At 41.1% G+C, this 13,531-nt stretch overlaps 1 protein-coding gene across 1 annotated transcript in view; it reads left to right on the top strand.

The window, feature by feature from the left end:
- KIAA0895 (KIAA0895 ortholog) overlaps positions 1 to 13,531 on the top strand; it is a 51,267-nt gene that overhangs the window by 36,924 nt on the left and 812 nt on the right. Inside the window, exons 3-5 of the mRNA XM_004708153.2 lie at positions 8,067 to 8,210; positions 8,835 to 8,967; positions 9,752 to 10,057. Coding sequence (XP_004708210.2) covers positions 8,067 to 8,210; positions 8,835 to 8,967; positions 9,752 to 10,057 — 583 coding nt within the window. The remainder of the gene's footprint in view (positions 1 to 8,066; positions 8,211 to 8,834; positions 8,968 to 9,751; positions 10,058 to 13,531) is intronic.

Raw genomic sequence — 13,531 nt, 5'->3', positions numbered from 1 at the left:
GTTTTCTTTGAAGCACAAAGGTATTTAGTTTGGATGAAGTCCACCTAATATATATTTTTTGCTTTGTTGCTTGTGCTTCTGCTATCATATCTAAGAAACCATACCTAATCCAAGGTCACAGATTTATACCAATGTTGTCTTCTAAGAACTTCATAGCTTTAGCTATTGTTATTATTGTTAAGTTTCATCAAACAATCTGACTCATAGCGATCCTATAGGACTGGGGAGAGCTGCCCCCTGCGAGTTTCCGAAACTGTAACCTAATAGGAGTAGAAAACTATCATGCACATTTCTTTTATATGATTGTTGGGCACTTTTTCGTGAATGTCATCGTAGTGAATTGCCTATTCATGTCTTCTGCCTATTTTGAGATTGGATTAGTTGTGTTTTTCTTGTTGTGGTGTTGCAATGTCCTATAGATTATGAACTCTTTTTTTTGGGGGGGGGGAACTTGGCTTTATTTTTGTTTAAATCATTTTATTGGGGGCTCATACAACTCTTATGACAATAAATACATCCACTGTGTCAAACACATTTGTACATTTGTTGCCATCATCATTTTCAAAATATTTTCTTTCTACTTGAGCCCTTGGTATTAGCTCCTCATTATGAGCTCTTATATTTAGATCTTGGAGTTAATTTTTGTATGTGATATAAGGTAAGGGCCCACCTTTGTTTTTTGATGTATGTCTGTCTAATTTTCCAAGGACCCTTTGTTGAAAATATGTTGATTATTCTTGTTTTCATGAAGCACAGTAAGAGTGCTTCTACAAGACATTGAGATGGCAGTGCCGTGGCATCATGATAATGTCTGTGTTCTGTTCTATGCAGAGCACGAGAGCTAGGACTGCTTCCCTCCCCAAAAAACATTTGCTTATTTTACATTTACTTCCTTTTTTCTCTAAGTCCCCCTTCTCTGAACATAGTTTTTTTTTAATGCTTGAGATATGTGTAATTTTATTTTAAATAACCCACTGCCATTGATTCATTTCCAACTCATAGTGGCCCTTTATAGCATTTCTGAGACCATATATCTTTATAGCTTCATCTTTCTCCATTAGAGCAGCTGGTGGGTTTGAATTGCTGACCTTATGGTTAGCTGTCCAACACTTCCTTAACCACACACCAAGCTCCTTTTATTGAAATAGTGTTTATCCTTTTATTCTCTCAAGGAGTAATGATTCATAAATGATTAATTTGTGAGCATAGGTGACATACTATATAATTTAGCAAAGCAAAAATAGTTTCTTGCCCTAATATTTTTCCAAAAAGGCACAATTATTTTCGGGAACTTATTTCAACCCATTTTTGGTAAGAGGTACACAGTCCCACCTGATATTGTCTGGTGGAACTCAGGATTCAGAGATATCATTTTCTAATATGGTGCTGGAATTATTGGCCAAGATATGGTGGACACAAAGAAAACATCCAAATACAGATACTTAAAAACCACACCAGCGAGTACGGGACATTAGCAATAGGTGCGCATATGCTAGGAGTTTGGGTTTCAGTTTAAGCAGTCCCTGTATTATGATTGAGCTCATTCCTAAATCTGTCATTTTTACATAAATCATTTTATTGGGGCCTCTTACAGCTCTTATAACAATCCACACATCAATTGTATCAAGCACATATGTACATATGTTGCCATCATCATTTTCAAAACATTTTCTTTCTACTTGAGCCCTTGGTATTAGCATCTCTTCCCTCTACCCACCCTCGTGAACCCTTGATAAATTATAAATTATTATTATTTTCATATCTTACACTGTCTGCTCTCTCCTTTCACACCCACCTTGGGGGTGGGGGTTATAATTCGATCATTGTTATCAGTTACCCCTGTCTCCCCCTGCTTTCCCTACATTCCCCCTACCCTCATGGTATCACTACTATCGTTGTTCCTGAGGGGTAATCTATCCTAGATTCTGTGTGTCAAGAGCTCTTATCTGAACTGGTTCTGGTCTAGCCAGATTTGTAAGGTAGAAATGGAGTCATGATAGTGGCAGGGGGTGGGGGAGGAAGCATTAAAGAACTAGAGGAATGTTGTGTGTTTCATCTGTGCTATACTGAGCCCTAGACTAGTTTGTCCTTTCCTTGTGACCCTTCTGTGAGGGGATGTCCAATTGTCTACAGATGGGCTTTGGGTCTCCACTTTGACCCCCCTCGTTCGCATTGATATGATTGCTTGTTTTGGGTCTTCTGATGCCTGATATCTGATCCCATCGACACCTCATGATCACACAGAAGCTGGTGTGCTACTTCCATGAGGGCTATGTTGCTTGCCTGCTAGATGGCCACTTGTTTAACTTCAAGCCTTTAAGTCCCCAGATGCTATATCTTTTAATAGCCGGGAACCATCAACTTTTTCAGCACATTTGCTTATGCACCTATTTTGTCTTCAGCGATTGTATCAGGAAGGTGAGCATCATAGAATGCCAGGTTACTAGAACAGTGTTCTTGTGTTGAGGGAGGACTTGAGTAGAGGCCCAATGTCCATCTGCTACCTTGATACTTAACATAAATATATGTACATAGACCTATATCTCTATTGTTTCATATTAATCTATTTATATATGTGTGTGTGCCTATATTTATACCTCTGTAAATGTCCTTTGCCTCCAATTTCTTTCCTCTATTCCCTTTCCTTTCCTTCTATCCCACTATCATGTTCAACTTTCATTTGGCTCTCAATAAGTCCTCTCGGCTACATTGCACTTGACCAACCCCTCCCCGCCCCCAATTAGGCATTCTATACCCTCCTCGCCATCGATTTTAGATCTCTTATTGTTCCCTTGTCCCTGGGTTTGTTGGCTCCCTCCTCCCCCACTCCCCCTCTCCTCTGTACCCCCAGAACTGTTGGTCCCATTGTTTTCTCCTCGGGATTGTTTATCTTGTGTATCATATTGATAGACATGCATGGAAAAAAAGAAGAAGAAAAGGGCCTAAAATAGTTCTAGGTCTGTCTGCTGACCATTATGAATGCTTTCTAAATCTGTTTTTAAGTCAAAATTGTAAACAAGTTTGGAGCTGTTAAGTATGATTCATATCTGACGTCATTCCAATATTTGCTTTAGTGATATTTTCTTTCTATATACAAAAAAATTAAAGAAATAGTTCCAGATACATTAACATGATAAAACAATAGTCATAATAACAATGTTCCCATGTCCCTCACAAAATTGCACCTATTTGTTATAACAAATTTGTTATTTCCTTGAGTTTTTAATATAATAGACTTGACAGTTTGGTTCTTAACCATGGCTTGTACACGAGTCAGATGTTCCTAACCTGGGGACTGCTTGTACGTTTAAAACTGTCAGAAATATGTAATGTCACATCATTTACATATATGAATAAAATACGTATTCTTGGTATTCTCAAAGTCGTAAGGAAACAGAGCTTCCTTGGTGCCTGTGAGCAGGTCAAGGCTCGTTTCTACAGAGAAGAAGAGAGTGATTGTCTGCTCCTGGAGATGACCTCAGTAACACAGTTCCCCCGCGGCAACCTGCCCTGATGAAAAATCTATAGAAATTATCCGGTTCAATGTTTAAGTGCCTTCCTATGCAATTCCTTTTAAATGTGTATATCCCTAAAAGGAGATATTAGTGACTAATTAGCAAGTGGCCTGAGTGCATAGTTGATTAATGTAGTTACTGTCAGTAAATTCAATATAGCACACCCATAAAGAAAGTTGAATTGGCAAAAGTTGGGTGATCAATGTTTTTATAAACAATGACCAAAAAAAAGGTAGCTGCTGAGGCTGTTTATGTTTAACCAAACATCCCATGGGATTTTGGTTTCCTGGTTGGAGGTTTAGGTCATGGTTTCATGGGACATCCCAGTTAATTGGCCTAATAAAGTATTTAGTGCTTTGTTCTACCTCCTACTTCCTAGCAGAGTGCTTGTGGTCTCCGAAGCTAGCCAGCCATTCAGGCTATCCTGGCAAGGCCTGACCATCGATCTGTATCCACCTGGAGCAACCGAGGAAGCAGGACCATCAGCACGAGGAGGAGGAGATGAGATATGTGCCATCTCCCACGAGACCAGAAAGTGGCCTGCTTTTCTGTGACAACACGAAAACTGAATGGTGCCCGGCCACCATGACCGAACATTTGGTCAGAGGTTCTGTAGAAGAATCCTGATCAAAGGGGGAATGTAGAACCGAATTTCAGACTTTCTGGGAATCCAGATTTTGGGGGGGGCCATAGAAGGGGATAAACCCCAGAAACTGTTGCCCTAAGATAATCTTTAAGCTTTAAACCAAAAACACCTCTGAAGTCTTCTGAGAACCAAACAGTAGTTTCACCAGTAAAGAGTGCAGCCTTGAACAGGGTGCTCTTTTCAAATCTGTGTAGGATCAAATTGCAAGGAACTCAAACGATGAGCTAGGGACTTAAAGAGCAGTAAGTTTATGTTAGAGGAGTGGGGGAGACAACTCAGAAAAGGAGAGAGTGAATGGTTTCACAGTTCAAAGAATAAAATCAATGTCATTGAATTGTACATGTGGAAACCATTGAGTTGATGTACATTTTGCTGATTCAAACAAACAAAGAAAAAAACACCTGAGTGGTTCATTAGTATTTCTTTAAACAATTATTTCTGGTTTTCTAATCCCACATAACCGAGAGATTTTTACTTTATTTTTTTAATAGTTAAGTGGGTTCATTACTATTATAACTTTATTCTGAATTATGCCACGTCCTTGTCTTATAATTAGTGCATAGGTATAAATCTTGGCTAAAATGTTGCATAAGTATAAAGTAATCTGCACTGGTGGTGCAGTGAGTTAAGCATTAGACTGCCGAATGCACGGTTCAAACCCACCAGCTGTTTTTCAGGATTGAAAGGTGTGGTAATCTGCTTCCAAAGATTTACGGTCTAGGGTGCCTTAGGGGCAGGTCTAATTCTGTCCACAGGGTTGCTATAAGTCAGTCAGGTCAGCATCAGTGGGAAACATGTAATTGTCAAGATACAATTTCTTCATCTTTGTCCACAGGTCATTTTCCCAGCATAATTCCTAATCTTGCTCTTATAATGAATATGTTCACTCAGGCATCTACTAATATATACTAATTATAATCTTATAATGAATATGTTCACTCAGGCATCTGGTAATATCAGTGATCTGTGCTAGGGAGGATCACCAGTGTTTGAGTTCTTAATTCTCTTGACTCCTTTATGTCTATTCTAGTGAATGTTGTTGTTAAGTATTACCAGGTCAGGATCTACAACAGAAGGAAACACTGCCCTGCCCTGCCCCGTCCTCACAGCCATGTGTGAGTCTGTTGGTAGAGCCTCTGTGTCAGACCATCTCAATGAAGGTCGTCCTCTCTCCTGCCAATTCTCTGCCTTACCAAGCATGACACCTTTCCCTGGGGCTGGGTTCTCTTGATAAATCCAAGGCACAAGGGATGAAATCTCACCGCCCTTGCTTCTAAGGAGCATCCTGACTGTACCTCCTCTGAGGGAGGCTTGTTTGTTCTTCTGTCAGTCCATGATACTTCCTATAATCTTGGCCAACACTGTAATTCAAGTGCATCAATTCTTTTTCAGCGTTCCTCATACATGACCCAGATTTTGCATGCACATGAGGCGATTGACAATGCCATGGCTTGGGTCACGCTAGTGCTTAAAGTAGTTGTTTTATGATCATTAGAGATTTTGCTAAACAATTTTGCAAAACTGAGTTTTTAATTTTGTGCTAATCTAATCTGTGCTTTAAATGATGCTGGTTGTCATTTAATAAATCAATTGCTAGCGCGTTTGTACCAAATTCTCTATTTGCTGTGATACTTCCACGTTTTAATGTGCACAGAAATTACCTGAGGATCTTTTTAATTACCTGAAGGATCTGATTCAGTAGGCCCTGGGGTTGGGGCGGGAGGGGTGGTGGTGACTGGCAGCCCAAATCCTATATTTGAAACATGCTCTAGGGTGATGATAATGCTCTGGCCTCTGGACCACGGTTGAAATAGTAAGGCTTTTAAAAGTTGGCTTGGGGAAAAGAAGCTGAGCACTGACTATTGGAGCGATTTCCTGATATAATTTGATTCCTGCCTAGTTTATTAGTAATCAATATTTTTCCAGCGGGGACAGTGGTGAAGTGAAATTGCTTGATATGGTTTTTCCATCCATGCTTCTCAGGATGCAAATAAGGTATTGTGTTAGGCTGGGTTGACTACAGCAACAAGTCCAATGACACTCATATATGTGTAAGTGAGGTAGTTAGTTTATGGTGCCAACCTGGCCGATAAACACATGTGGGGTTAATTGAAGGGCGAGGGATAAATGGCTCGGCGGTGAGCCTCGCCTTTCTAGTTGTCCAGTCTCTTGCTTTCTGATGGTTGGACCAGCCTTAGCAGTTCCCTGCTTTAGCTTGCAAGGCTGACTTCTTGCAAGACATCCCTAGGAGAAGCCACATGGATCTACCCCGATAAACCCCTGGGTGCTGGAGCAGCCGTGTGGAGACCCTGCCAGCACTGAGATGCTTACACATTCACTGACTCGGTTTTCCTCCTGCAGTCGGCATCATTGCGTCTGTTTTGTGAGATGGAGGAGGACTTTGTGGATTGGTGTTGGACATATGGGTTAATGGGTTAATATTGGACTTGTGGGCTTGGGCAGCACTGGGTGGGGATGTTTTCTTCATGTGCATTTAACCTTTATATAAAACTCTCTCTTATACATGAGTTTCTGTGCATTTGTTTCTCTAAAGTACCCAGACTAATACAGTAAGAAAGAGCTTTATATTAAGAAGTAATTGTATATCAGGAAAACATCCCAGCCCAGTCTGATTTAAGTCCATATGTCTGATCCTAGTCCATAATCACTAGTTCAGAATCATGAATCCACTTGCAATGATGCAGAATGAAGGAATATCTCTGGCCAGTGGGTGCAAAGTCCGGGGATCCAGTGGTGGTGGACATAGCTCCTGCAACCAGGGTTCACCATCAGGAAGGTGAAGGCACATAGAGGGGGGGGTCCCAGGACTCTGGTTATGAGAAGGCCACACCCACAAGGAGTCACCATCAAGCGATTGGTAGACTGAACTCCACCTCTACACTTTTATATATCTTCATGTTGATATGAAATTATGTAACTACCACAGGTATAAAGGACCGTAACTTGGAAATTGGTTCATTTTGCCATTCCTTTGGGGATAAGGGAGTCAAAAGGTCTTTAATGAGCATTTTCCAACATTGTTATGATTTTCCTCTCTGTTAGGCAAGTTGTGGAAACCTTATGGGTCAAAATTGACTTTATAGCAATAGATTTGGGGGGGTGTTGTTTATTTATTTAGGCCAAGAGGCTTTTCCTACAAATACTGATGATCCCACGAAGACTCATTGCCAGTGTGTGTGTGTGTGTGTGTGTGTCTGTGTGTGTCTTTTGTTCTGCATTTGTATCACCTCTCATGTCCCTATGATGGGAAAACTCATGAAGAAGTAGTCAATAGCCCAGAGTGAGAGGTGAGGAAAAGTGTTCTTAATAATGTGGGAACTGTTTTCTGATTTTTTTTTTAAAAAAGAGTAGCTCAATAAAACATTAGCTTTTGCGGGGTTTTCATAAAAGACTTGTTAAAACTTTGGGGTCTTTTTCTCCATTAATCCAGATGGTGATTGTCATCATTGGCTAGTATAGAAGCACACTTTCCACTCTGAGTTCTGTCCAATCACCACACGAACCTCCCTGCCCTCCCTCTCAGCCTGCATAATGAGGACAGTGTGGTACGTGAACCCCTCGCTGTCAGCAGTTGAGCGAAAGGAGTGCAGGGAAAGAGAGCCACTGTTTTATGCGTTCACAGACATTGGTGAAAATGAGTCAGCTGTTTAGGCTTAGAAAGAAGTGTTAATTTAATCACGATTTAATCTAGAAGGCAATAATCACAGAACAGGTTGTAATAAATATGAGGGGGCTTCAAAAATTTGAGGGGACATGGAATTTGAAAGAAATGGAACTTCCCTGCAAACTTTTTGAAGGCCCCCCCCCCACAACATACATAATCCCTGGTTACTCATCTCAAAGTAATGAGGCTACTCACTTTCTTGATCTGTGTTTCCTTACAGGCCATCAATATTATGGAGCTGACTCTACAGAAATATGGCAGTTACGAAAAATTTGAGCAGGCCACTGGTGGTAGTCTGCTCTCTAAGACGCGAATCTGGAGCCACGTCAGGAAGTACATGACCAAAGAAGGCTGCCTGGGTGAGGTAAGAGTGTGTGGGTGGGGGAGGTGGCTGGAACATCACGTTCTCCTGCAGGTTCTGTCTCCCCAAACCTACTCGTTACGCTTCTCACTAAACACGAGACACCTAAGTTCCTGGTGCAGAGAATTATTGTGTCCTTCTCGCTGTCCTCCCAGTCTTCATTTCCTACTGCCATTTCTGCACAACTTGTATGCTTCTTGGGTTGTCTGTGAGAATGCTGAATGGAGACAAAGGTCCAGGTAGCCTCTCCTCTATTAGGAGGAAGTTTAGTAGCCGGTCACCTACACTGAACAGGACTCTGGCTACTGTGTCCCCCTTTTGGTGGTGTTAGTCAGGGCCCATGTGTGAGAGGACAGCAGGGGCAGCTTTGAGTGTTCGCTGTCTCCTCAGCACGCTGTCTGCTTTCCTCCTGACCCAGTGCCAGTGCTTGGGCTCCCAAACGCTCAAATCCCTAAGCTCAAGGAGGATTGGCTCTACATTTTGTCCCTTGGTTTCTGGGAGATTCAAGGTGTCTGTAAACAAGCAAACACGGAAATGTTACATTATGGGGTATGGTTTTCTGTGAAAGCCCCCCCCCCACCTCACTTTTTATTTCATATAAACATATTTTTTCTTCTCACGTCTTAGATCGTTGTTCACCTCACAGAAGACCTGCTCTCCCGAGCCTCGATGACAGTAGTAAACGGCTGTCCCACGCTCACCATCAATGTTTCCACGGCACGTGAGCACTGGCTGGAGGGAATGCTGAGGCATGAAATCGGTAGGGCCAGCCCTTTCCTCTGCCCATTTATAGTAATGGGGGTTTTCATCAAAGGGTTTTTGTTTTCATGAAAGGCAAAAAGTCATAAATATCACCAGGACTAAAGCTAATGTGCTAATATATCATTTCAAATTAAATTAGATTTTTTTTTTTAGAACTCTGTTTAGCTGTATTAGGCTTAGAAAATCACTTAACCCCAATTCCTGATGTTTATTCCTTAGAGTTGGATAAAGAACTCTTAAAGATTCTTTTCAAATATTAAGTGTATGACTCTTCCCTTTTAAAAAGGTAACTTGTTATAAAGGTTACATACCTCCTCTTAGGAGACATGTCTATTTTGCTCACTTTTATTTTTTTAACTTTTTATGGTAATTTTGGTGAACGTTTACAGAGCACATTGGTTTTCTTCTCAATAACTCAGGGAGATTTTGTTTTGTGACACTGATTGCAGTCCCTACAATGTAACAGCACTTTCCCTACTCCCCTCTCACTTTCTGCATTCTTCTGAGCTGTATCCCTAAACACGTGCTGTCCTTTTGCTCTCGTATGGTCATTGTTTAAAGGAATCCATACCTTTGAGGTTACGGTCTACCCTGTATCCTGTGGCTGGAAGTTGAGGCATGGGATTTCCCCCAGTCTTTCAGGTCAGGTTGTTTCCTGCTTGTTTTGATTGGGAAGCACACGTCAATTGGGATTTAGAATTTTGATGATAGCTTTTTTGGAGACTAATTAAAACAAGAACTCGAGTTCATGTGATTCATGTGCGTTTTCTCTTTCTCCACAGGCACACATTATTTCCGAGGCATTAACAACCTCCAACAACCCTGGAACAGTTGGACTGGCCGTAAAAAACACGAGCTGAAGCCCAACAACCCCACGGAGGAAGGCCTGGCAAGTATTCACAGTGTCCTGTTTAGAAAAGACCCCTTCTTGTGGCGAGCTGCCCTCCTCTACTACACTGTCTACCAGGCCAGTCAGATGTCTTTTTGTGAACTCTTCAGAGATATTGGAAAGTTTGTCCAGGACCCCAACACAAGATGGGATTACTGTGTGCGAGCCAAGAGGGGATGGACTGATACTTCCCAACCAGGTGGGTGTCTCTGGCTGTCCGTTTTCTGATTCAGTGGGTGGTTGTCTAGCAATTTTGGTTACTTCCTAATCCTCCAGTCAGAATTCACTCACTTAGGAAACAGTAAACCATTGTTATGTGAAAGGATGTCAGTGCTCATTTGCCCAAACCACATCTTCTTAGCATTATTTTCTCCTTGTTCTTTTTGAAAAAATTCTAATACGGAAAGAAGAGTAGAATGCAATAGGCACTGAAAGTAGAATATGGTTGCATAGAGTTGGGGTGAGGAGGCTGAGGACTGACTGCTAATGGGTCTGGGTTATTTTACGGGGCAATGAAAATATTCTAAAACTGTTTATGGTGATGGCTGTTGTTGTTAGGTACAGTTCTGACTTACAGCGACCTGTGTCTCAACAGAGAAACGCTGCACTGCCCTCACAAGCACGACTGCTGAGCCACTGCGTCAGCCCGCCTTGTTGAGAGGCTTCCTCTTTTCACTGGCCCTCTGCTTTACCAGGGCCGGGTCCCTTCTGATTCTATGTCTGAAGCTCGTGAGAGGAAGTCTTGCTGCCCTCACTTCTAAGGAGCATTTTGGCTGTATTTCATCCCAGACAGATGTGTTCGTTCTTAGGGCAGTCCATGGTGTAGTCAGTATTTTTCACTAGCACCATAATAGATATGTGTCCATTCTTCTCTCGTCTTCCAACGTTCATGTGCATATTGGGTTATTGAAAATATCATGGATTGAGTCTGGTGCACCTTAGTTCTTGAGGTATCTATGCTTCTTAAGACTTTGAAGAAGTTTCAAGAAGCAAGTTTTCCCAACCCAGTACATGTGTGATGTCTGGACTCCTTCCTTAGCTATTAATTGTGGATCCCAGTAAAAGAAAAATCTTTGACACCTTCAATAGTTTCTGCATTTATCAATAATGTTGCTCATTGGTCCAGTTGTGAGGATTTTTGTTTTATGTCGGATTGTATTCCGTCCTGTACGCTTTAAAGTTCAGCAATAAGTGCTTCAAGCCCTCTTCACTGTCGGCAAGCAAGCTGTGTTATGTGCATATTGCAGGCGACTGATGTCCTCCTCCGAGTCTGGTGCTGTGTCCTTGTCCATCTAGTCCCCGGCTGATTTGCTCAACACATGCGTTGATTAAGTAGAGTGACAGGACTCGACTTTAAAATCTTTAACCAGGTAGTATCGACTTCTTATGTTTGAATGACTGCCTCTCGGTCTATGTATGTTACCCGTGAGCATAGTTAAGTGTTATGAAATTCCTATTCTTCACAATAGTAACCATAATTTGTTATGGTCTGCACAACCAAGTGTCTCTGAATAGTCAATAAAGCACAGCTAAATATCCTTTAGCTATTCAGTGCCTATTGATTTGCTTATTTTAGATGTTCCTGTAAGTGGAATCAGATAATAATGTCCTTTGAGACTGGATGGCTCCTTTGTGACTGACTTAACATTATCTTTTCAAGGTTCCCATGAATTGGTATAGCCTGAATCAATACTGCATCTTTCAAAAATCCTGGGTAATATTCTACCCTACGGCTATCCAAACCAAACCTACTTTCATCAGGTCAATTCCAAGTCCTGGCGACCCTGTAGGGCAGAGTAGAACTGCCCCTTTGAGTTTCCGAGGCTGTGAAGCTGTACCGGAGCAGACAGGCTTTTTCAAACCCTCAGGGCAGCCGGTGAGTTTGACTGCCTAACTTGCAACTACCTCAGTTCGGTTATTACCGACTCAGCCTCTTTACTTGTCATGAGTCTGTTTAAATCTTGTTTCTTCTTATGTCAATTTAGGTAGTCCATTTATCAAATTTGTTGTAATGCAATTGTCCATAGTATTTTCCTATTTTCCTTTTCTATCTGAAGAGTTGATAGTAATATCCCCACTTTCGTTTTGGATTTTAGTTTATTTAAACTTTATTTTTGTCATTCCAGCAAACGATTTGTTGATTTTGTTAAGCTTTTCAAATAACCAACTTTGAGGTTCATTGGTTTTTTGAATTGGTTTTCTGTTCTCTGTTGCATTTGTTTTTACTCTGATATGTTATTTCTTTCTTCCTGGTAGCTTTAGGTGTATTTGCACTTTTTGCTTTTCAGTGCCTCAAATTGTGAAGTTAGGTAGGCTGTTGATTTGAGATCTTTCATTGTTTTGAATGTTCTCCTTGACTTTTAAAACTGACATTTCATCTTTACAACATGACCATAATGTCATTTTCACACTTAAGAAAATGAACATTAATTCTATAATATCAACTAGTACACAAACGAAAATTAAGTTCCCTCTCTGTTCCAAAAATGTTCCTTATAGCTGTTTCAGAAAAAAACAAAAACAGACCCTTTCCGGATCACAGATTACTTTCGGTGATTTTGTTTCCTTCGCTTCTTCCACTATGGAGCAGTCTTCTCTGCCTTTCTGTTTTTCATGATTCTGACCCTCCAATGAAAGTCCAGGCCTGGGTTCTTATAGAACTGACCATAATCTTGTTGTGTTTGATTGGTTGTGAGTAAGCTCAGGGCAAACATTGTGGGCAAGAATACATAAGTCATCTGGGACCACATCAATAGCCACATGATGACCAGCTGCCGAGTCGAAAGGCCCGTCTTCCTCGGCAGTTTCAGTGCTGACCGTGCGTGTCACGGATGAAGACATAACTGTTGGGTCACTATACGTGGGACTGGACTCATGGCAGTGTGTTTTGGTTTGGGTCTTGGTGTGGGCATGTACTTTAGGAGCCATGGTGGCCCTCTGGGTTGCTAACCACAAGGTCAGCAGTTCTAACCCCCTGCTCCACAGGAGAAAGATGAAGCTGTGTGCTCCGTAAGGTAGACAGTTTTGGAAACCCTATAGGGCAGCTGTGGGCTGGAACATGACACAATAGCAATGGACTTGGGTTTCTCCTGCATTGTGCTGTTCAAGACAATCTATGGAAAAGCTACTTTACACTCTGTTTTTTAAGATAAGGTTTTGTTTTTTAACATTTCATGAAAATTTCAAGCATACAAAATAGAAAAACAATATGCTGAACCCTCCTTAATATTTTACCAATCTGAACAGTTGTATTTTCTAATTCTGATTTTCTCTCAAGTTCCTGTTTTCTGATAGTATTTGAGAGTGAATTCCAGACATCAAGTCTTTTTACCCACAAATACTTCTATGTGCATCTCTGATAAGGAATACATTCCACGCTATTATATGTTCTAACAAAATCAACCATTCTTCCTCAATATGGGAATTTCTCTAGGGGCACAATTTTAGTCCACTGAATAGAGAAAATTTTAAAAACTTTTGAGGTAAGTCAGGAGGATGGGATAAAAGATTTCTTGATAAGCAGGGCATCTGTTTCTAAGTAGGCTCAGATCTAATAAGCTGTACTGACTTTTCATGTTTGTCATCCACAGTTTTTATATTTTTAAACCTTATGTTCTTTAAATCATGTGCTTCAAAATCTAGTTCTGACCCTTGTGTTCACAAGGAGGAGGAG

Source organism: Echinops telfairi, unplaced genomic scaffold (genome assembly GCF_000313985.2).
Source record: "Echinops telfairi isolate 266 unplaced genomic scaffold, ASM31398v2 ScPeMD7_7;HRSCAF=31, whole genome shotgun sequence".
Classification (NCBI taxonomy): Eukaryota; Metazoa; Chordata; class Mammalia; order Afrosoricida; family Tenrecidae; genus Echinops; species Echinops telfairi.
This window is presented reverse-complemented; position numbering and strand designations above follow the sequence as displayed.